Source organism: Crinia signifera, chromosome 12, assembly GCF_055691185.1.
Source record: "Crinia signifera chromosome 12, ASM5569118v1, whole genome shotgun sequence".
NCBI lineage: Eukaryota > Metazoa > Chordata > Amphibia > Anura > Myobatrachidae > Crinia > Crinia signifera.
Genome location: NC_139228.1, coordinates 77,498,013 through 77,523,273, shown reverse-complemented (window position 1 = coordinate 77,523,273; position 25,261 = coordinate 77,498,013). Strand labels below are relative to the sequence as shown.

The window sequence follows — 25,261 nt, the reverse complement described above, 5'->3', positions numbered from 1 at the left end:
CCCACGGTTTCGGCGCCTATGCATACATCGGCTAGTAACAATAAAAAATATCACTGTATGTAATTCGTTTCACGTATCAGTGTGGACTTATCTCTTTCCAACTTTTGATAAATCACCCCTATATGATGTTATCAATGCAGAGACATTGGTCTGTGTGTTGAGCATTTATGTTCTTAGTCACCAAGACAAATGATTTCACCCCAGGTGTCATGTGGGACCATGATGTATCATTACCAATCAGTATTAGTCAGGGTTGCTTACCTGACCCTCTCTATGAGGGAGAAAATGCTCTGTTCCTGGGCTTCCCTGGCAATGTGTCACCCGTGGGGATCTAGGTCATTGATAAGAAAGGTGTCCCCATAGGTGCTGACAATCATACATTACCAGGGAAGCCCAGGAGCAGAGCATTGTGTACGCCTTGAGAGGGGAATGTTGGGAGGTATGGATAATGTATGATTACCAGCACCTGTGAGGAGCCAGGTAACTGATAAGAAAGGTGTCACCATAGGTGCTGGCAATCCTACATTACCAGGGAAGCCCAGGAGCAGAACGTGTTCTCCCTGAAGGAGAGGGTCAGGTAGGCAACCCTGGTATTAGTATAGGAGAAAACCCCCAATTCTAGCTAATAAATGACACCAGTAAGACCAATAGTGTTTGTGTGGTGAATAAATGGGGATATATTACTTACTGAAGGTGTAGGAAGCTTGGAAACCCTTTCCCTGTATGCTGCGATTACTGTGGAACTTCAATGTCAGAGTATTTCCAGAGGAGGTTATGGGAGGAACCCTGTAATCAGCACAGAATGGACCATACACAGTATTGCGATCCCGGACCTGCATATAGTCTGAGATGCAGAATTGGGATTTCTCCAGTAGAAAATCTGTTACAGTCAGTGATATCTGTAAAATCCAGAAATATCATTTATGAGGAACAAGTAGACATATAGAAAGCAGACAAGATGAATAAACCATTGTTCTCAAAACTGTGCTGACGTCTTTTATAACACACAGTGGTCTGTATTTACATGTCCTGTCTACGTGCGCCATGTTTATAAGTATATTCTCTAAGTTAGATTCTAAGATTCAGTTATACAAGCTGTGATCTTATCAATATTAGCATCATAGGCGTGCGCACGGGGGGTGCCGGAGGTGCACAGGCACCTCCTAATGACGCCACCGCCGCCTCCTTCCCCTGTGAGCGCTGGCCGGATCCTGCCTGCCACCCCCTTCGCCCGACAGCTGCAAATGTCCCTCCAGCAGCATGAGCGCCTTCCCCCACTGCCTGGCAACTTTAGCTCCGTCCGACCGTCCCTTCTCCGCCCAGCACCTCCATCCCCCAGCCACCCATCAATGGCAGCTTCCCCCCCCACCGTCCGTCAGCGGGAGCTCTGCCCGCCCGGCGCCTCTTTCTCTCCCCTGCCCGGCAATGGCAGCTCTCCCCCCTGTCAGCGGTAGCCACAGTTTCACACTGAGGGGGTGTTCATTTATGTTTCCTTGGTGGCTGCTCCTCTATGTAGCCACTGGTTGGGGGGTCCAGCCATGCTGATCATTCAGGCAGCAGGACAGACACTGGGCAGCTGCTGCTTGGTCCCCACACCCTGCGGCAGTGGAAGCTAGGTCTCCCCTCCCTCAGCAAGTTCCAGGCAGCTCCTGTGATAGCTTTATGGGGCCATTATATGTGTGGCAGTATGGGGCATTATATGTGGGGCAATATGGGGCATTATGCATGTGGCACTACAGAGGGCATTATGCATGTGGCACTACAGAGGGCATTATGCATGTGGCACTACAGGGGCATTATGCATGTGGCACTACAGGGGCATTATGTGTGTGGCACTATGGGGGGCAGTGTGTATGTGGCACTATTGGGGAACTGTGTGTGGCACTAAAGGGTCAGCATTATCTGTGTTTCACCCCAGGGGCATTATGCAAGTGGCACTACAGGGGCATTATGTGTGTGGCACTATGGGTGGCAGTGTGTATGTGGCACTATTGGGGAATTGTGTGTGGCACTAAAGAGTCAGCACTATGTGTGTGGCTCTACAGGGGGCATTATGCGTGTGACACTATGGTTGGCATTGTGAATGTAACACTATGGGGGGGGGCATTATGTATATAGAATTAAGGGGGGCATTATATGTAGGCAACACGCATGTAATCCCCCAGACAATGAGCATGTAATCCCCCTGGGCAACAAGCATGTAATACCTTTGGCAATGTGCATGCAACACCCCCCCCACACCCTCGTGTCAAGGAGTATGTAACCGCCTCGCAAGGTGCATGTAAACCCTGGCATCAAACATGTAACTCCTAACAAGGAGCAAGTAGGTAAGCACACTTATATGGCATAATATGTAATGGGCATTATGGTGTGTGACATAATGTGTAATGAGCAATATGGTGTGTGGTATAATATGTAATGTATACACCAAAATACGTGTGGTATAATGTGTAATAGGTATTTTGGTGTGTGGCATAATGTGCAATGGACATTACAGCATGTGGCATAATGTGTAATAGGCAATTCGGTGTGGGGCGTAATATGTAATTGGCATTACAGTGTGTGGCGTAATAGGTAATTGGCATTACAGTGTGGGCCATAATATGTAATTGGCATTACGGTGTGTAGCCTAATATGTAATTGGCATTACGGTGTGAGGTGTAATGGGCATCACAATGTGAGGCGCAACGTGTAATGGGCATTACTGTGTGTGGTATAACGTGTTTGGGCATTAGAGCATGTGGTATACTATGAAATGGTTGTGTGACGAGTAATAGGCATTACAGTGTACATTGTTGGTGCATGCCTTCGGTGCGCACTGTCCCTAATTTACAAAAATTTGTCAAGCCCTGGCGTAATGGGCATTAAGGTGTGTGGCATTATGTGTGATGGGCATTACAGTATGTGGCATTATGCGTAATGAGCATTACAGTTCATATTTTTGCAGTGTGCCTGTGGTGCGCACTGTACCTGTACCTGATATGTGTAGGGGGGAATTCATTCTGGAGTGCATATACATAAATAAGTCACCTTCTATTTAGTTTTCATTTATGCCAAATAGGCGGTGATGGACACGCCCAGTAGGCGGTGATGGACACACCCCTCCAATGGTGCACCTCCTAAGAAAATGGGCTGCGCACGCCTATGATTAGCATCCTCCTCCTCCTCATCATGTGCCATATCTGTGACCACCCCCAGATCATGCAGACACTGTAGAATGTAAACTGTAGGTATATGTTACACATTCCTGATAACACTAAAGCTCCAATACAATAACTGAAACCACTGCACAAATTATCTTAGGCCACAAAAGTTCCTTACCTGATATCCCACAGGGGCTGTGATGTTGAAGGTACAATCTAAGTTTGGACTGTACGCAACGGGGTATCCAGGAGAGGTAAAGTTCTTCTCGAAGGCAAAGAAATTTCCTCCACATTGTACTATAGAGAGATATGGTATAAAACAGAGGAAAATAGCATTTAATATAAATCCAGTAACGTAGCAAGCTACGTAATAAGATCTGAAAGCTAAATGATAATAATGAATAGACATAGGGGGAGATTCTCTAAGCTAAAAATGCGGTAAAAAGCCGTTATCGTAGTTTTTACAGCATTTTGGGATGCTGTAAGCATCCCCCGCCAGGTTACCGGGTTACCTGGTTACTGGCGGGGGGGCATCGCCAGAAAAATCTGGCGATGCCCTATAGAAGCCAATGGGCTTCTACCGCATCCTACCGCTGCCCCGCAATGACCCCACGCCACCCCGCACGGACCCCCGCCGTCCCGCATCGCCCCCTCCCCCCTCACCTGGGTCCGGGCAGCACAGCTCTGTGACCGCCTCCCTGCTCTGATCCTCTTCCGGGTGCAGGGAGGAGGAGAGTCCTTCCAACGCGTTTCGACCCTGCATACAATGGGTCTTTCTCAAGGCTGAGAAAGACCCATTGTATGCAGGGTCGAAACGCGTTGGAAGGAGTGAAGTGGCAGCTATTTTGACCAGCACCAGGACCTTACCTTTGGTATTCTACACCCAGGACTGCTACCCGGGACCAGACTGGTGACTATTATACCATGCGCATGAACTGATTAACACCCAGTTCTGATACTTTATTTGGTAATTGCACCTGTGTACCTTGACTGCTGGACTTTGTATTGCTGGATTCATTGTTATATTTTTATTTCTATTTTGTGTCCATGTATGTATATGTATATTAAAAAACTGGCTTCACTATTTTAAGCCTTTTCCTCTTTTGCATATACTGGAGTACACCATCTGACAGGGATACTCCGCATATGGGATGTGATCACCGTGCAAAAAGGAAGTATATTTTTGCATTATCCCTCATTGTATTATTGACCATTATAAGATCATATTGACTCACTGGCGCCATTTGGAGTTACAAAACTGTTGTTGTTTAGTTGTTTTGGACTTGGAAGGTGAATTTGGATACCCTTCTTTGTAATTTCTGTGGCAGCCTAGCGCAGAACTGTAATAGACACTGTCTGTATTGTATTTCTCTGAAAATAATGTAGTACGACTATGTGTGGCAAAATGCCGCTGCATCAGAGTACAATGGCCACATCTGTATATGTGCCACGGATCACCATTCAATGCAATCAGCTTGGCTACATCTGTATATATGCCACGGATCACCATTCAATGCAATAAGATTGGCTACATCTTTATATATGCCACGGAAAACCATTCAATGCAATAAGCTTGGCTACATCTGTATATATGCCATGGATCACCATTCAATGCAATAAGCTTGGCTACATCTGTATATGTGCCACGGATCACCATTCAATGCAATAAGCTTCGCTACATCTGTATATGTGCCACGGATCACCATTCAATGCAATAAGCTTGGCTACATCTGTATATATGCCACGGATCACCATTCAATGCAATAAGCTTGGCTACATCTGTATATGAGCCATGGATCACCATTCAATGCAATCGGCTTGGCTACGTCTGTATATGTGCCACGGATCACCATTCAATGCAATCGGCTTGGCTACGTCTGTATATGTGCCACGGATCACCATTCAATGCAATACGATTGGCTACATCTGTATATGTGCCACGGATCACCATTCAATGGAATAAGCTTGGCTACATCTGTATATGTGCCACGGATCACCATTCAATGCAAAATGCTTGGCTACATCTGTATATGTGCCACGGATCACCATTCAATGCAATAAGCTTGGCTACATCTGTATATGTGCCACGGAACACCATTCAATGCAATGAGCTTGGCCACATCTGTATATATGCCACGGATCACCGTTCAATGCAATAAGCTTGGCTACATCTATATGCCACGGATCACCATTCAATGCAATAAGCTTGGCTACATCTGTATATGTGCCACGGATCACCATTCAATGCAATAAGCTTGGCTACATCTGTATATGTGCCACGGAACACCATTCAATGCAATAGGCTTGGCCACATCTTTATAATGTTACAAAGGGTCATAAAGTAGGATAATATAACACTTACACATTTGATAACTTAGTATAGTACCTGAGGTGTAAGAAGCTTTGAATCCGACCCCTGTAACGCTGCTGTCACTGGTAAACTCCACCAGCATCTCACTAGTGGAAGCAATGATTAGTGGGATCAGACCAGTCCCGCAGGTTCTGTCCAGCAACAAAGGATGATTCTTACTGGGGCCGTCATAAATCTTGATGTAGTCAGAGGCGCAATCAGTTGTTGATTGAACATCAAAAGCAACGAAACTTAGGGCAGCCTAAACAAGAAACAGTAATTGATCAATTCCTTTTTGTTGTCAATTATTATAAAAATTAAACTCACTCTGTATTGTCATATATTTACTTTTTACCAAACTGGAGGACGGGAACACCTAGAGCAGAGGATCTCAAACTATTTTGCTCTTGGACCCGGTCAGACAATAAAAATTATTAAAGGACCCCAGCAAGTTACCACAGAATGGTTGCCAGACGTGTCTGGTTAGCAGATCCCAATTTCATGGCAGCATTGTGAGGGTATAACACAGAAGTGATGTGCCCGCTAATGCAAACCCTTCATTTATCACACAATAGCGGGGATGAGGATTTGAGTACCTGCCCTGTATGTGTTTTTTTGTTTATAATTATGCGATTGTTAGGGGCAGATTTATTAAGCTTGGAGAAGAGATAAACTGGAGATAAAACAGAGAAAAGGTAAAAGGAGATAAAGCACCAGCCAATCAGCTGTGTTTGAAAAAGACATTTGGGAGTTGATTGGCTGGTGCTTTATCTCCTTTTACTTTTTCTCCGCTTTATATCCAGTTTATCTCTTCTCCAAGCTTAATAAATCTGCCCCTAACAATCGCATAATTATATACAAAAAAACACATACAGGGCAGGTACTCCAAAAATGCCCCTGTAAGTGTACACCTGACTTTATAGAGAGGCAGTTGGTGAAAAAAAGAGAAAGTGGGTGACACAGATGAAGCAATGAATGACAGAAAAGAGGTTGATGGGGTGGCACCGGGTGTCATCAAAAGGCAGTGGGAGCTTGGGGAGGTAGGGAATGACAGGTAGTGGCAGCTGACAGTAGGGAGTCATGTAGAGTAAGAGCGGGAAAAGGGGTGAGTCAGTGGCTGGCAGGGGGATGCAGAGGGTGACTGGGGGAGACATATGGTGACAAAGATGGCAGAGAGACAGAGAGTGGCAGAAGGTGATTAGGTAGAATCAAAGGGTGGTTAAGAAGAGTCAGAGGGATACATAGGATGAATGTGAGGCAGAGAGTGGCATGAGGAAGCAGTGGGAGGTGAGGTTGACAGGTTGTGGCAGTAGGTGTAAGCAAGAGCAAAGGGTAGGCGTGGGACAGAGGATGAAGCAGTGGCTGCATGGCGATGCAGAAGATGACAGGAAGAGGCAGAAGGTGACAAAGATGGGAGTGGGGGATAGGGAAAGGTAGAGGGTGATAGGAGGATGTGTAAGTTGGAAGGGGGATTTTTTATACTCCTTGTCATCAGCATCATGCTGAGATGGTCTTGACCCATTTTAGGTTCAAGGCCCATAGATTGAGAACCATTGACCAGGAGGATGTGAAGAACTAGGAGACATGGTAAACTCTCCAACATGTTTGTGGCACAACCTCCGCTCCATTCCTAACTGACCACCACAAACGTCCCCATTTTTCTCCATCCAGCTCTCCTCAGTGGCACCAAGGTGGAGCAGGCATTACTACCAGGTCTGTTGGAGGAGTCTGGGTCCCGCTTCCCCCCTCTGCTATTGCAGAGAGAGAGAACTAACTTGCTGCAGCAGCCTCTCTCTCCATCCCCAAAAATGCTGCTCAGTGCTGTGTGCTTAGTGGGGGACAGAGGCAGCTGCAGCGGCAGCCATTCCTCTCCTTCTCTTTACATGCAAAATCAGAACCCCGTCACCCACTACATTAAACTAGATTGTCTATTATCAAAAAGTATTGGATATGTCTCCCAAAAGTGACTGAACTGATATGAAAAGTGTCATATTATCCCTGTGTCTTGCACCTTCCTTCTGCCTGTCACCTGATCCTCCCATTGATTACTGTACCTGTCCAGATGGGGTTCTGATCAACCAAACACAGCTGGCACTGTTGGGATAGGTGGAGGGATAGTTGGCGGAAGTCAGAGTTCCATTATTATCATTCAGCAAATTAGCACAAACACCTAAGGGGCAAAACGTGACATAAATAAATGACTGTACATGAGGTAATGCATAACACGTTACATATTACTAGGAAGTATTATATATATATATATGTATGTATGGTATCTGACATAGAGGCTGCTGTTGTTACTCATCCTTCCAGAATATAAAACATATAAGCCAGGAATTGTACAGTATTGTGTAGTATGATCACTAATCTGATAGCAGACACATTCCCCATTGTTGGGAACCTACCAGTATGTTCACCATTATATATACAGTATAGAGGTAAGCAATGCACGGTGGTGATATGCACTATTTATTCTCATAGTCTTCGGTCCTCTTGTAAACGCTGCCTCTATTGTACACACAAACCAAAAAATCCAATCCACTTCTGTGTATTTTTTGTGTTTTCTTTGAGGTATAAAAACTCCTAGAGGACAATTCAACTGTCAAAAAAAACAAAGAAAAAAGAAAAGGAACATTTACATCATCTTTATACCCCAAGTGGAAGTGCTCTATCCGATTTTTTGGTTTGTGTGTATAGATATTGGGATAGTTTGGTGACTATCGTTTGTGCTAGGGCTGCACCCTTTGTGTAGAGCGCAGGTTAACTCACTTTTTTCTTTAACATTTAGCTGCCTCTATTGTGTATAGGATGGAGATACATTATATGCCGGGTATTCTATATATACTGAGAAGCCTTTAGATATCATATTTGTGATTACATATATAAATGTTTACTGTGTACAGTGAAGCAAACAAGTCCCCCAGATGGTCTCCAATACTTGCTCCAGAGAAGCTACAACGATGAAGCTGAAGAACTAGAATACAACCTACAATAAGGTGGTCTTCCGTCAGTGATATTTCTAATAACTATAGTTCTAATCTTTTCCTATGTTGGTCGGAACATGCCCCATCTAATGATTGGCCAGCCTTGTCTTGTGGTTGAGCATTCCTATTGGATGGTTGGTAACCACAAATCATTACGTGCCCCCATGATATCATCTCACTGTGGGCACTCCATGCTCCAATCCACCAGTTTATTTGTTAGGGAGATAATAAATAATAAAACCTATATATACACATATATATATAATTACTTACTGCACTGGTAAAGCCGGTTAATTTTAGAAATGTCCAAGATACTCAGTCCATTTGTTTGACCAAGGGGCAGGGTTGGGTCAGTCTTGGGTACAATGGTGAGTTGACTTGTAGTGTTAGAGAATGCATTGCTGTCAGATAGATAAGAGACAAGATATAGGTGTAATCAGCACAATATAGTAATAGGGACCATTATAAGACCAATGTGCACTAATTACATACAAGCATCATCCTCTATCAGGTAATAACTGTGGGCACAACTTACTTGGCATAATGCATCACTGAGCCATAGTCATACTCCATACCCAGGTTATTAGTGTTTACCTTCTGAAAGTTTATCTGATCACCTGTAACAAGGAATCTGTCATTACTACAAAACACATTCAAATGGAAATAACGCAAAGCACAACAGTTATGGAGTTGTTCTGTGTATAATACCTGGTGAGATGTACTGGTAATTGATGGTGACATAGTTATCACGGTCACTCCTCATATGTTCATGGTAAAATCCCAAGGCATGATCTAGCTCATGTTGTATGGCCCCTCTGGACATACAGCCATTAATAGCTATTCCAACCATCTGAGGTCCACCTTGTCGTCCAACAAATGAGGTACAGCTGGAAGCAATGAGGAAGGTATTAGATTGTGAATAATTGGATTGCAAGGTGCTCCCTGGGGTGCACGGACAGGCGCTAACACGGGTGCTATGCCAAGAGCTGCCACTTGTTGATGGGGTAGTCAGCCCCACGAAAACCAAAGTAAAAGAAAAAAAAAAACCTTTGAAAAGCTGCACCTCCACAAGCAGCGAATCGCGTTAGTTTACAGCCTGGACCGGATCAGCTGATTACCATTGGACCTTCACTATTTGGACCTTTCAGCACCCTGGGCTGCCCACTCCCAATCCTGAGGGATATCAATTTATCCACACCCCGCAGTTGCGGTTTATTATTGCTGCTACCACGTGGGTACATCTTCATGCAGCAATCAAGGTTGGTTACAACAAATCTAAACCACTGACCAGTTAGTCCCACAATCCACCAACCCTGAGGACACCTTCCATCATATGCCATCCCTGATATTGGATCCTCTAGCGACCTGAGACAACTGTGGCTATAACAGCTTCCAGCCCTATCACACTATTTGGGTCCTTGACCAACTGTGGCCCCACTGTCGCGTCTATTTGAGGACCACTCTGCAATTCAGCGTTCGGGATTGGACTAAAATCACCATCAATGGTAACTATCAGCCCACTGGGCAACCTGAATTATTCCAGACAATAACCTTAAGTTCCTTTACCATCCATTGTTCCCACTCCATTCAGCCTCCGGTCCAGTAATCCATTCACCATTTTATCTGATTGTTTCATTTATTTATTCATGTTATGTTGTTTTAATTGATATTAAATATTTGCATGATTATTTCATCAAAACCAGGTATTAGAGTGTGTTCTGTGGTTACAGGGTCGGACACTGTATACAGATACGGAGACTCAGTCACACACAGATATACAAGATGTATAGTCAGCACAGTCAGCAGAATCTCCCGGGACCAGGGGGACCTAGATTGGCTGTTTGACACCACAGCAGCAATGATGTATGAGGACACATCTTTACTTCCACCATTATCACTGCCAATTGGCTGAATGTCCACAAACTTTATAAAGTTTAATAATTTCCTAATTAGGCTTATTTGTCTCACCTAGACTCTAAGTGGACATATTTCTGTAACATAGAATGGTAGAACCTACCCATATGATGTATTAATGAAGATGTAATCCTTCTCTGTTGTCCGAGGTACAAACCTCACACACGTCAGTGTCTCAATTTCCTCCATAGCATTTGTAAACACCTTGACTTGATCGGCATCTGTAGGGAAAGGAGGTTGGATATATTAATATAATAGAACAGAAGTTGGCCATGACTACTTCAGGACACTGTATGATGAGGATACTCACTATAAGCAGTGGATAAGGTGTACGGAACAGGCACAGTCCCATCTGCAGCTTTAATCCACAGGCAATTTGTACAGCTGATTGCGCTGCGTCCAGTTTTCACAAGCATATCTCCTTCATGTACGGTGAGGTTGTGCTCTACAGTAACCGGACATGGACAGGAAGCATTCATATGTGGTGTACGATATGACATTCATTTCAGGGGATTCATTTCATCTTGTAATATTATAAGAGAGATAAAGTAACCAGCTGACTGCATGTTGAATAAGCGTTATAGCCTGTCATAGCTTTGGGCCTGGTCATTGAGGGGTGCCCAGCGCCAGTGGCACAGAGTACTTACAGCTGCACCTCCCTGCAGGATTACTGACAGTGGACCAGGAATAGCTGCTTGTGGGGGCGATTCTCTATCACAGAAATGCGGTAAAAACCCTGTTATCGGGGGTTTTAACGCATTTCTGTATGCTGTACTGTGCCTCCGCAGTGGCAGCGCTGCGGAGGGAATCGCCAGCAAAAGCTGTCGATTCCCTGCAGAAGCCTATGGGCTTCTTACCGCAGCGCTGTTTGAGGGATCCGTCACGGATCCCTCCCAGCATGCCCTGCGGCCGGCGCGTCACTCTACGCATGCGCAGATGGACTCCCGGGTCACAGACCCGGAAGTCCAGTGCTGGCACCGTATCGCAAGGGACAGCTCTTATCGCAAGAGCTGTCCTTGCGTTAATAACCGCATATGTTACAGCATATGCCGTTATTAATAATGCGATGCCCGGCGAAGGGGGGCTGCGGATGTTACAACATGATTCAATAATGTGATTTATAGTATGACTATTTTTTATTGTAAATTCCTTACGTTATAGCTTTTATGTTCTCTTAGTTTCTTTTGTTATTTGTAATATATAATGTATAAAATCACTTGATTTAAAAGAAATGACGTATCAGTTTTGGTGTAAAGGTAAAGGACAGGCGAACATCACAGTTTCGTGATAACTGGTAGTGTACCAACCTCGGGAATTCACACAGCAGTGAGTCCCAACCGTCATTTGATAACAATCTCTCATGTGTAATTGGCTGAGCCATGTAAGAGACTCTTCCTGATTGGCTGACTGTCTACTAGTTATCCATGTTCATAAGAGATTAACCCTTTAGCAATTGATACTACTTAAGAACAGCCCATTGTCATCATAAACATATTTCATGCATAAAGCGTAATTCTTCTTATTGGGGACGCGATGTATAAATGAGGTACACACCCGGGTTAATTTTAGGGTTTAATGCATTTCAATGTTTGGTTACCCAATAGAAGGCCACATTTCACCCTTAGATCTTTTAGTTACAGTAATGTTTCTGCAGTATTTTGGCATTATATATCTCTGCATTGTTTTACCTTTGTTGGTTGCAATAATCTTGCTGAAGATATTTTCTTGTTCTCCATCGTCTGTATGTTCTGTGAATATAAATATAATAAATTAACCACAAATAACGTACAGTATCTGGATATAATGTGACCTAAACATATGTTGCAGATGGTGAAGTGTAATACACAGCATCATTCTAGATTAAAGTTATATTATTTGTTTTATTTGCCACACATACCCTTACGTAAGACAAGATATAAACAGTTATATAATATTAATGAGCTCTCATGATGCAGTGGCGACAGCTAATACATACAGTTGCAAATGGATTAAAGGCATTAATTGGAATTGGGTACTACAGGAGGCCTGGCTCAGGTGGAGATCAAGCTCTGGGTACCGAGGATGGGAGAGGACGTGCCGCTGGCCCCCTCTCCTAAATCCTCCACTGCGCCAGGAGAGAAGGCTGGCAGAGGATGCATTCATATGCAGATGGAGACCCTGCACCCCTCCAAAAAGGTATGCTCGAGGTGCTCCTTCACCTCTAGCATCTGCCAGGGGAGTGTAGAGCGCTCAGCACTAGCAGTAAGTGTTGAATTTGGGAGTGTTGTGGCCCTGCAACCCCTGGCCATGAGCATATAACCCCCCTAGCAATGAGCAGGCAACCACCTGGATATGAGCATGTAAACCCCCCCCTGGCAACACAAGGAAAAGGAAGCCAGTGTGGTTTGCGAAAGATGTAGCAAATATTGTGAAAGCAAAAAAGTTGGCCTTTAAAAGATTTAAGCAGACGCAGAATAATGAGGACAAAGAGGTTTATCTTGTTAGACAGAAGGAGGCTAAGAAGGTAATCAGATGTGCAAAAGCACAGGCTGAGGAGAAAATGGCCCAGTCAGTGGGTAAAGGGGGGGGGGGGGGGTTAGGTATATAAGTGTAAGGAGAACAACATAAAGTGGAGCAATAAGACCAAAGACAGAGAGTGGAAGTCTTCTTGAGGGGGACAATGTAAAAGCAGATCGTATTAATAATTATTTCTGCCCAGTACTCTGCCCCAAAATTGAAAGTTGACGAATTAGTAGGGCCAGATGGGATACATCCAAGGATACTAAAAGAGCTTAAAGGGGATCTGGTAAAACCATTAACAGAATTATTCAACCAGTCACTAGCTACTGGAGTAATCCCAGAGGACTGGAAAAAAGGGAATGTAGTCCCACTGCACAAAAGTGGAAGAAAGTAAGAGGTAAGCAACTATCGACCAGTGAGCCTTACATCAGCAGTAGAGAAATTGATGGAAACACTCTAAAAAGTTGTAGAATATTTCAAAACCAGCAATTTACAGGATCCAAAACAGCATGGGTTTACTGGGGAAGATCATGTCAAACAAATATTATTGACTTTTTTGACTGGGTGACTAAAGTAATAGATCAAGGTGGGGCTGTAGATGTAGCTTATCTAGATTTTAGTAAGGCTTTTAACACTGTCCCACATCGCAGACTGTTAAATAAACTTGAAAGCTTGGGATTGGATTCTAAGATGGTTGAATGGATAAAATCTTGGTTGCAGGACAGAAAACAGAGAGTTGTAGTAAACGGAGTACAGTCAAAGGAGGGAAAGGTTACAAGTGGAGTACCCCAGGGATCTGTACTTGGACCGGTGCTTTTTAATATCTTTATTGGTGATATTGCAAATGGAATTGAGGGTAAAATGTGCCTTTTTGCAGATGACACAAAGGTATGCAACAGGGTAGACACACCAGGAGGGGTAAAACAAATGATTGATGATCTAGGTAGATTAGAGGAATTGTCAAGAGCATGGCAACTACAGTTTAATGCCAAAAAATGCAAAATCATGCACTTGGGTCTCAGAAATCCAAAGACTAAATATAGTATAAATGGCACTATAATGGAAACTACTGAGGAAGAGAGGGATCTAGGTGTCACTATTTCAGGGGACTTAAAAGCAGGTAGGCAATGTAACAAAGCAATGAAGAAGGCAAGTCAGATGCTTGGTTGCATAGGGAGAGGTATCAGCAGTAGAAAGAAAGAAGTAATAATGCCACTGTATAGGTCATTGGTACAACGTGATCTAGAGCAGTGGTTCCCAACCTCGGTCCTCAAAGACCCCCAACAGTGCACGTTTTCCAGGTCTCCACACAGAATCACAGGTGAACTAATTAGCTCCACCTGTGATCTTTTAAAATGTGTCAGTGAATAATGAGTGCATCTGTGCTACTGCCAGGAGACCTGGAAAACATGCACTGTCGGGGGTTCTTGGGTACTGAGGTTGAGAACCACTGATAAAGAGTATTGTGGTCAGTTCTGGCGGCCATATCTCCAGAAGGATATAAACACATTAGAGACAGTACTTGTTCTTGTTATTGTACTGTACATGTGTATTGTGTATTTAAAATAAGATAATGATTAATTCTCAAAATACATACCTGGGGGGGAATGTGATGTCTCATTTGCCATTTTTAGGGCTTTTGGTTCTGTAATACACAAAGTAAAAATATTTGTGATACATAAAAACAGCTACATAAGGTAAGGGATTGCTTTGGCCGTACATTAGCTGTATAGTGTGTAACTGGGGTCAGGTGTTGCTTTGTGGCAGTGAGTCTCCTGATATCTGTACCGGGTCACTGATATATTCCATCATATGTGTGTAAAATGCACACAAAACAACCGTATAGTAAATGACCATAACAATGGACACTACATTTACCTCGTACTGTAGTCTCCTGAGTGGGGTCGGATTATAATATGGCCCAACAGCAAGTTTGGGTAATTCAGATGCTAATTTACCTAATGTTTTAATTAACCAAACCTACATATAATGTCTCAGTGATGACTGAGAAGCTGCATACACACGGGGCGATTTCAGCATATATCGCTGGCAATATAGTCGCTGAGCGACCATATTGCCAGCGATTGGAGTGTGCACTGGCGATAAATCGCAGAGTGCGCGCTCCCGTTTTCAGCCCCTTATGGTTGTTGGTCGGAGGAGCGTGCTCCTCCAACCAGCCACTTCCCCGCCTCTTCTCCCCGCAGTGTCATTTTCATCAGTGACCATCTCTGGTCGCAGATGAAAACGGGCCACTGAGCAATATGATTGCTGAGCAATATATTACTAGCAATACAGTATATTGCCAGCGATCATATTGCTCCATGTGTACGCACCATAAGGGTGTAATTAAACACTGCTGGTGATAGTGGTAGTGGGTATAATCTAGGATTGTAGTTCCCAAACTATCATCAATCACAGCGCACTAACAAGTTAGCATTGGTTTCACAGCGCACCTACATTTTCTTTTGATAAATCTGATAAACAATCACTGAATTGTCCAACACATTAACACAGAAACAATATGATTGTGCACATTATTCATTAAAGAGAAACAAACGTATCTACTGTACAGTATATACCATGTCCTGTGTATATAACCATGGGAATATAGATTATGCCTATTCCTAAAATTCATACTATACCTGGATGGGATTTTGCAATCACATTGATCATTGTCAGTGTATTTGGATCTGTTAAATATACAGAGAAGGATATTGGTAAAGGAAACATTACATAGTAGGGGATTAAAAACAAAAAGTGAGGGGAGAGACAAAGAGAGAGAGAGAGAGAGAGAGAGAGAGATACAGTAGGTTATTGAAGTACTGTACTGTGCTATAAGAACGAAAGGTGCCCATACATGTACCAATTACCCGGTACTTTTTGTGCTAAAATAGCATCGTTGTGCATGGGATGCAATGCTATTTTAGCACAAAAAGTACTGGGTAATTGGTACATGTATGGGCACCTTGAGATCTGATAAGAATTCTCCTTAGTGATACATTTAATGAATTTGACTTCAATTGGTAAATTGTCATTTTGGGTCTATTTACTCTGATTCTCGGCATCTCTGTGCCTCCCGTTATCTCTCCGTGTACCTGCTCCTGTTTTCCTACTTACATGAAGGCCAATTTCGAAAAAATTTTTTACTAAAATAATCCGAAAAGGGGGTTTTCACAGCTTGTTCACATTTCTTTAGTATAACCTGAATGCAATTTTGGTTTTGGGGCAATTTTTGCAAAAAAAAAAAAAAAAAAAACTGTTTAAAATACTTTAATTCACATTTGTATAGTACCCATATCACATTTCCCATACTTAAAATTGGAAATGGGATCTGTCCAAATTTAGTAAAATAATAAATGTAAAACCCCAGCTTCAGCTGGCGAATTCCCCGGACCCACATATAAACCTGCTACTCCTGCACAGCTTTGGTCTATTATTTCTCTGGCATCCCAGACATGATAGAATCTGATTGGTTGCTATGAGCAATGTCACCTCTTCATGTTTCAGAAGCTTTAGTAAATTTACCCCTATTTCCGACAATCCAGACAAAAAAGCTGCCGTCTATTTAATGCTAACATTTCAGACAGCAATGTAGGCGGATCCAGACAAAACAGATCCAACGTTTAATCCAGTCAGATCTATTTTATCAGAAACTGTTGTGGGTTGTCAAATTCACGCTCGGATCTCCACAATCCACGGCTGTTTTCCTTTTTGCCACTCAACAGGGGGAACATTGAATTCCGCCTGTCGATAAACTGTCCAGCCGGGTGAAAATGGGCCAGGATTCCACCTGTCAGAACATTCAGAAATCAGAATTTAATACCGCCTGAGTGTCTCCAATATTATTTTGTACATTTTAATAAATTGTGATATTGACTCCCAAACTTTTATTTTGCATTGAACATTTCCTTTTAAATTGACCGTTTAGTGGATCCTGGTATTGTCTGTAGTGGTATAACCTGCCAGACACTGAGAGAAGTAGTAATAATACAGCAAAGGAGAGTACGAGAAGTGTATAATTACATGAAAATACAAATGTCAGACACAATAATCAGTAATGTAGCAGACAGTGGCGTAACTACTTATTATGCGCCCCCCCCCCCCCCGGCCGCCCAAAATAAAATCGCCCCCCCCCCACTCCCCCTCCCCTCGGCGCCCCCCCCCCCCCCATGTCCATACCTGCCCACCCGCTGCTATCTGCGGTAGGTACCTGCCTGCTGTGCCGTTACGGTCCCGTAGCGCTGGCTCCTGCTGCTAATAATGAAAAGTGACTCTTAGAAAATGGCTGCCCCCATACTGCAGTCAGAAAACTGTCTGCAGTATGGGGGCAGCCATTTTCTATGTGTCCGTTTTAATTATAGAAGCAGGAGCCAGTGCTAACAGAAACGGGACTGTGACGGCAGTCACGGCACGGCAGGCAGGTACCGCAGACAGCAGCGGGTAACTAAAGCCCCGCAGACCCCCGGCGCCCAAACTTTCTCTGCGCCTCCCTGCCACCGCAGGGGCTGCGGAGCTATAGTTACACCACTGGTAGCAGAAAGTAACACCGGCAGCATTAGAGACAAAATAAAATGCTAGTTATGAAAAGCAGCTTACCCAAACCATTCATTTCATGCTGGGAAAGCTGAAAGACAAATACATTGTGGTTTATGTGACATTGCCATATTTGATACCCACTGGTCTCAACTGGAGATGGTTAATTTTGTGAGGACATCACATGGTACATTTCCAGAGGCTGAAGAGATGAAGTTCCAGCTCATTGCTACTGGACTCGTTCTCACCCACTATCTCTATGTAGTCAGTCACTGACCTCCCCAACCAGTAGTAATATATGGAAGTGCAGTGAGACGTGTCACTGTGAGCTTCCTCTGCAGTCACTGGTCGCTGAGCATGGTGACTGACAGGTACTTTTACTCACTCCTCTATAGAGTGCCACATATAATCCTTCTTCCCCTATGTAGTCAGTCACTGACCTCCCCAACCAGTAGTTATATATGGAAGTGCAGTGAGACGTGTCACTGTGAGCTTCCTCCTGCAGTCACTGGTCACTGAGCATGGTGACTGACAGGTACTTGTACTCACTCCTCTATAGAGTGCCACATATAATCCCACTACCGCTATGTAGTCAGTCACTGACCTCCCCAACCAGTAGTTATATATGGAAGTGCAGTGAGACGTGTCACTGTGAGCTTCCTCCTGCAGTCACTGGTCACTGAGCATGGTGACTGACAGGTACTTGTACTCACTCCTCTATAGAGTGCCACATATAATCCCACTACCCCTATGTAGTCAGTCCCTGACCTCCCCAACCAGAAGTTATATATGGAAGTGCAGTGAGACGTGTCACTGTGAGCTTCCTCCTGCAGTCACTGGTCGCTGAGCATGGTGACTGACAGGTACTTGTACTCACTCCTCTATATAGTGCCACATATAATCCCACTACCCCTATGTAGTCAGTCACTGACCTCCCCAACCAGTAGTAATATATGGAAGTGCAGTGAGACGTGTCACTGTGAGCTTCCTCCTGCAGTCACTGGTCACTGAGCATGGTGACTGACAGGTACTTGTACTCACTCCTCTATAGAGTGCCACATATAATCCCACTACCACTATGTAGTCAGTCACTGACCTCCCCAACCAGTAGTAATATATGGAAGTGCAGTGAGACGTGTCACTGTGAGCTTCCTCCTGCAGTCACTGTTCGCTGAGCATGGTGACTGACAGGTACTTGTACTCACTCCTCTATAGTGCCACATATAATCCCAATACCCCTATGTAGTCAGTCACTGACCTCCCCAACCAGTAGTTATATATGGAAGTGCAGTGAGACGTGTCACTGTGAGCTTCCTCCTGCAGTCACTGTTCGCTGAGCATGGTGACTGACAGGTACTAGTACTCACTCCTCTATAGAGTGCCACATATAATCCCACTACCACTATGTAGTCAGTCACTGACCTCCCCAACCAGTAGTAATATATGGAAGTGCAGTGAGACGTGTCACTGTGAGCTTCCTCCTGCAGTCACTGGTCGCTGAGCATGGTGACTGACAGGTACAGTACTCACTCCTCTATAGAGTGCCACATATAATCCCACTACCCCTATGTAGTCAGTCACTGACCTCCCCAACCAGTAGTAATATATGGAAGTGCAGTGAGACGTGTCACTGTGAGCTTCCTCCTGCAGTCACTGGTCACTGAGCATGGTGACTGACAGGTACTTGTACTCACTCCTCTATAGAGTGCCACATATAATCCCACTACCACTATGTAGTCAGTCACTGACCTCCCCAACCAGTAGTAATATATGGAAGTGCAGTGAGATGTGTCACTGTGAGCTTCCTCCTGCAGTCACTGTTCGCTGAGCATGGTGACTGACAGGTACTTGTACTCACTCCTCTATAGAGTGCCACATATAATCCCACTACCACTATGTAATCATTCACTGACCTCCCCAACCAGTAGTAATATATGGAAGTGCAGTGAGACGTGTCACTGTGAGCTTCCTTCTGCAGTCACTGGTCGCTGAGCATGGTGACTGACAGGTACTTGTACTCACTCCTCTATAGTGCCACATATAATCCCACTACCCCTATGTAGTCAGTCACTGACCTCCCCGACCAGTAGTTATATATGGAAGTGCAGTGAGACGTGTCACTGTGAGCTTCCTCTGCAGTCACTGGTCGCTGAGCATGGTGACTGACAGGTACTTTTACTCACTCCTCTATAGAGTGCCACATATAATCCTACTACCCCTATGTAGTCAGTCACTGACCTCCCCAACCAGTAGTTATATATGGAAGTGCAGTGAGACGTGTCACTGTGAGCTTCCTCCTGCAGACACTGGTCGCTGAGCATGGTGACTGACAGGTACATGTACTCACTCCTCTATAGAGTGCCACATATAATCCCAATACCCCTATGTAGTCAGTCACTGACCTCCCCAACCAGAAGTTATATATGGAAGTGCAGTGAGACGTGTCACTGTGAGCTTCCTCCTGCAGTCACTGGTCGCTGAGCATGGTGACTGACAGGTACTTGTACTCACTCCTCTATATAGTGCCACATATAATCCCACTACCCCTATGTAGTCAGTCACTGACCTCCCCAACCAGTAGTAATATATGGAAGTGCAGTGAGACGTGTCACTGTGAGCTTCCTCCTGCAGTCACTGAGCATGGTGACTGACAGGTACTTGTACTCACTCCTCTATAGAGTGCCACATATAATCCCACTACCACTATGTAGTCAGTCACTGACCTCCCCAACCAGTAGTAATATATGGAAGTGCAGTGAGACGTGTCACTGTGAGCTTCCTCCTGCAGTCACTGTTCGCTGAGCATGGTGACTGACAGGTACTTGTACTCACTCCTCTATAGTGCCACATATAATCCCAATACCCCTATGTAGTCAGTCACTGACCTCCCCAACCAGTAGTTATATATGGAAGTGCAGTGAGACGTGTCACTGTGAGCTTCCTCCTGCAGTCACTGTGAGCTGAGCATGGTGACTGACAGGTACTTGTACTCACTCCTCTATAGAGTGCCACATATAATCCCACTACCACTATGTAGTCAGTCACTGACCTCCCCAACCAGTAGTAATATATGGAAGTGCAGTGAGACGTGTCACTGTGAGCTTCCTCCTGCAGTCACTGGTCGCTGAGCATGGTGACTGACAGGTACAGTACTCACTCCTCTATAGAGTGCCACATATAATCCCACTACCCCTATGTAGTCAGTCACTGACCTCCCCAACCAGTAGTTATATATGGAAGTGCAGTGAGATGTGTCACTGTGAGCTTCCTCCTGCAGTCACTGTTCGCTGAGCATGGTGACTGACAGGTACTTGTACTCACTCCTTTATAGTGCCACATATAATCCCAATACCCCTATGTAGTCAGTCACTGACCTCCCCAACCACTAGTTATATATGGAAGTGCAGTGAGACGTGTCACTGTGAGCTTCCTCCTGCAGTCACTGTTCACTGAGCATGGTGACTGACAGGTACTTGTACTCACTCCTCTATAGAGTGCCACATATAATCCCACTACCACTATGTAGTCAGTCACTGACCTCCCCAACCAGTAGTAATATATGGAAGTGCAGTGAGACGTGTCACTGTGAGCTTCCTCCTGCAGTCACTGGTCGCTGAGCATGGTGACTGACAGGTACAGTACTCACTCCTCTATAGAGTGCCACATATAATCCCACTACCACTATGTAGTCAGTCACTGGCCTCCCCAACCAGTAGTTATATATGGAAGTGCAGTGAGACGTGTCACTGTGAGCTTCCTCCTGCAGTCACTGGTCGCTGAGCATGGTGACTGACAGGTACAGTACTCACTCCTCTATAGTGCCACATATATTCCTACTACCGCTATGTAGTCAGTCACTGACCTCCCCAACCAGTAGTTATATATGGAACTGCAGTGAGACGTGTCACTGTGATCTGAATATTAAATCCCTATACAATAAGATACAGCAAGGAGACATTGTACTATTCATAGTAACTCACCTGCAGTGATGGAGCCACAGGTAGACTGGTCACTGTGTCCATAACACAGAGAAGAAGACACCAGGAGACATTGTACTATTCCTAGTAACTCACCTGTAGTGATGGAGCCACAGGTAGACTGGTCACTGAGTCCATAACACAGAGGAGAAGACACAAGGAGAACATTGCAGCCATCTTGTTCATCTATTGCTCTCTATGTTGTTCTGTCTGTCTGTGTATTGTAGAATCTCCCTAGCTGTATGGTAACCTCAGTCTCTGGTGCAGCTTATATACTGGTCCAGGAGAACATGTAACCAATCACAAGGCAGAATGATGGATGTTAGGAATGACCAGAAGCGATGCCTGGGGTCAGTGTATGGCTGTTATATATGTGTAATTAGCTTTATGTGTATAAAGGGATTATAGTATAATACATATTAATATAATATACATAGGGATTATAGTAATGAGGACCTACAGATAATTAGTGTCACAGAGTGACTATTAGATTGTCCAACTGATAATCCTTATACAATATTGGGCCTGATTCAGATAAAGTGCTGTCCTGTGCTGCATTGTAGGGGTGATGAGTACTCTGTGCATGCTTGGGACCAATACTGCATGTGACCAAACAGGTCTGATGAACAGGACATAGTACAACTGCAATGTCAGTGATTGACAGTCTGCCACGGGGGACTGGGCAGTGATGGCATCCGTTTCTCCACAATTGCGGGGGAGGTATGATTCCAGGCCGCCGATAACATCAGCGTTGTGTATGTACAGTATAAGAATTAGGCCCTCAGTCACGTACAGGATACTTGGCTGTAATATATACATATCTCCAGGTTGTGCAGGACACAGCGGCGGATTGGCATGCAGGGACACCGGGTCAGATTCCGGTGGGCAGGCCCTAATTCCGCCAGAACCTGCCGCTCACCCTACTTGCAGGTCCGCGGAGTGGCGATGGGGATTTCCAGTAATATGTGGCGCTACAGTGGCCAGGGTTGGTGCTACCAGCACAGCAAGGTATGCAGTACGGGTGCAGGGAGGCGCTGGCATGGATAGGCGCTCTCTCAAAGGCTGCTGTGCACTACTAGCTGCCAGTCTGCGCTGCTTCGCTGCCTGTCACACAGATCATGCTGTTGACATATATGCAAGGCCACCAACCGGCTCTCTCCTCTCTCCTCCCCTCTCTTGACTCACGTGCACACTGGAGACTGGACTGAGTGAAGTCACCTGAGGAGCCCAGCGGATGAGATAAGTGCTGGCTGAAGCCAGCATTTCAGCCAGCTTTTTTTGCTGGCTGAAATGGTACCCAGGCTGGCTCAGAGGGGACCAGCTAATGCTCAGTGTCAGACCCCCTACCCTTCCAGAGTCCTGCAGCTTTCCTCACTGCCTGCAGTGCGGGAGCTCCTGCCAGGGCCGCCGACAGGGGGGTCTAAGGGTCTCTGGTTTCCAGGTGAGCAGCACCAGCCGCCTCTGGTAGGAGCCCAGCCTGCCCAGGAAGGGCAGCACAGAGCCTTCATAGTCCAGCAGCCTGGGCTGGAGACATCGGCGCTGCGGAGAGCCCCTCCGTGTGGGGATGGCTGAGCTGGAGGCCGGCAGCACGGAGCCATTCTCCTCGGACTCGGGCTGCCTCATCCAGCCAGACTCGCGATTGCAGTCTACAGACATAATGCCGCCTCCTCCCCGGGGCAGCAGTGAGCTAACAGCGGCAGCATGCAGCGGCCAGGAGGGCTCGGTCCTGCTTCTGCTATCCCCGTGCTGCAGCCTGATTCACAGCGGCACCTCTGCCGCCCTGATCCTCTCTCCAAGCCCGGGCTGGGAGACTCGCTGGGGCTGTTGTGGGCTGCGGACCCCCCGGGTGGAGGCTGAGTGTCGGGGTGTCCGTGCTCCTAGTGACGGAGGACAGTGGTCAGTGCGCTGCCGATCTAGGACAGAGCACAGGGATGCGGGCACTGGCACATGCTGATGCACAGGTGATCATTATGGTAAGCAGCACACGCCTCCCCCTGCTGCCAGGCTCCCCAATGAAGGGGGGGATGCCCACTGCCCACCAATGTGGGTTTTTTTTGTTTGGGAGTGGGGGGGGGGGAGGGCGATCTGTCTGGGCTGTCCTGGGCCCCACAATATGTAGTGGCAGCCCTGGCTCCTGCTGGCAGTTTAGGTGCGGGCTCTGGTGCCTGATCCCCTCTATACCTCCAAGCGGTCACTGCCCAGCTCATCTCTGGGATGTGTCAGCTGCTTTCACACCGCAAACCTGCTTTAGACCAGGTATTTACATGCGATGCAAAATGGGTTAAACTTGCTCTGACCCGTTTAAAAAAAAAAAAAAAACGTTTTAAATACCTGGTCCAAGCAGGTTTTGTGGTGTGAAAGCAGCATAAGAGTATCATTTTCTGTTTTTAAATTAATATTAAAGTTATTAAAAGTGTGTATTTTGCTCTGTACCTGTGTTTATGTGCATATGAGTACAACATGTATTTACAGTAATTGCATACAAACACTGGTACAGCGCAAATCAAACTAATATCCTGCAAATAATTAATGACTGTTTCCAAAGAGCAGTACCCAGGAGATTGCAGCCCCCCTTAAGCAGGGCTATTTTTCAGTAAGCTCCAGCAGGAACTGAGGCCCTTATTCTAGTTCACTCTTTCTGACAAAATATTTCTTAGATGGACAAAACCATGTGCACTGCAGGTGAGGCAGGTGTTACTTGTGCAGAGATGATTAGATTTGGGTGGGGTTTTACACCTGCCCCACCTGCAGTGCACATGGTTTTGTCCATCTAAGAAATATTTTGTCAGAAAGAGTGAACTAGAATAAGGGCCTCAGTTCCTGCTGGAGCCTACTGAAAAATAGCCCTGCCCTTAAATCTAAAGGCAGGAGCCGCCACTGGGTATAACTGTGTGCTTTGGGAGGGGATGGTGTATAATTATGTGTGCTGGCAAGGGGGTGTATATTGTGTGCTGGGAGTGGGGTTAATGGTGTATAATTATGTGAGATGAGAGTGGGTGGATCATGGATGGTGTATTATGTGGGCGGCGGAATGACATAATTGTGAGGTGATATAAACCAAGCACTGCTACGTAAAGAAAGCTGGTGGATATTTCACCTAGGAACTCTGGCACCCAATGGCCTCAATGAAGGAATAAACGTCAGTGCCTTTCTCTAAAACAAACCTTACACCGTATACTCCTCTATTGCTGTGCACACACGGGGGAGTGATAGGGGCTGAAATCGCTGGGAATATGGTTGCTGAGCGACCATATTGCCAGTGATTGGAGTGTGCACAAGCGATAAATCGCCGGGTGCGTGCTCCCGTTTTCAGCCCCTGAATTGTCGCTGGTCGGAGGAACATGCTCCTCCGACCAGCGACATCCCCTGCCTCTTCACCCAGCAGTGTTTAAATTTTCATCTGCGACCATCTCTGGTCGCAGATTAAAAAGGGACACGGGGCAATATGATTGCTGAGCAATATATTGCTAGCAATGTATTGACAACGATCATATTGCCCCGTGTGTATGCACCTTATCTGTTTGACACTAGTCAGGTGTGAATACAACCTGACAGCATCAAAGTCCTTTAAAAGAGAGAGACTCTTACCTAATACTAATAGGCGAAAAGTTACATTATTTCTTTCATTTTCTTTCATTTTATTTTTATTTTTAATTTTTATTTTATTTTCCTAGCACTTATCTCAGTGTAGTTAAACTCACCTACTGCCTTTGCTTTATATACTCTTAATTATCAAATCACAATAGATATGCAGGACATTGTTATTCTACACCATCAAATCCCCTGAACAAATGAGATCTACATTCATTTCCACACCCAGTATGACAACCTGTTCCATGCCAGTTCCATCTTAGATTATTT

At 45.2% G+C, this 25,261-nt stretch overlaps 1 protein-coding gene across 1 annotated transcript; it reads right to left on the bottom strand.

The window, feature by feature from the left end:
* Positions 1-680: 680 nt before the first annotated feature.
* On the bottom strand, positions 681-23,056 carry LOC146049551 (embryonic protein UVS.2-like). Its single transcript, XM_083166078.1, has 13 exons — positions 22,776-23,056; positions 21,404-21,528; positions 14,488-14,535; positions 12,062-12,139; positions 10,702-10,818; positions 10,495-10,612; positions 9,186-9,364; positions 9,013-9,094; positions 8,751-8,878; positions 7,548-7,663; positions 5,530-5,755; positions 3,322-3,440; positions 681-899 (listed from the first exon to the last, which is right to left on the bottom strand). Exons 1-13 carry the CDS (start codon positions 23,054-23,056, stop codon positions 681-683), a joined length of 1,836 nt encoding a protein of 611 aa, XP_083022204.1.
* Between the last annotated feature and the right edge of the window lie 2,205 nt (positions 23,057-25,261).

What these genes read in the sequence shown, in the direction of transcription:
- LOC146049551 (XM_083166078.1), bottom strand. Translation starts at nt 23,056, where the DNA reads ATGTCTGTAGACTGCAATCGCGAGTCTGGCTGGATGAGGCAGCCCGAG. An exon ending in GAGCTCCCGCACTGCAGGCA is followed by an intron (nt 21,529 to 22,775) that starts GTGAGGAAAGCT and finishes TTATGGACTCAG; the next exon opens with TGACCAGTCTACCTGTGGCT. An exon ending in CAGCCCCTGTGGGATATCAG is followed by an intron (nt 900 to 3,321) that starts GTAAGGAACTTT and finishes TGGATTTTACAG; the next exon opens with ATATCACTGACTGTAACAGA.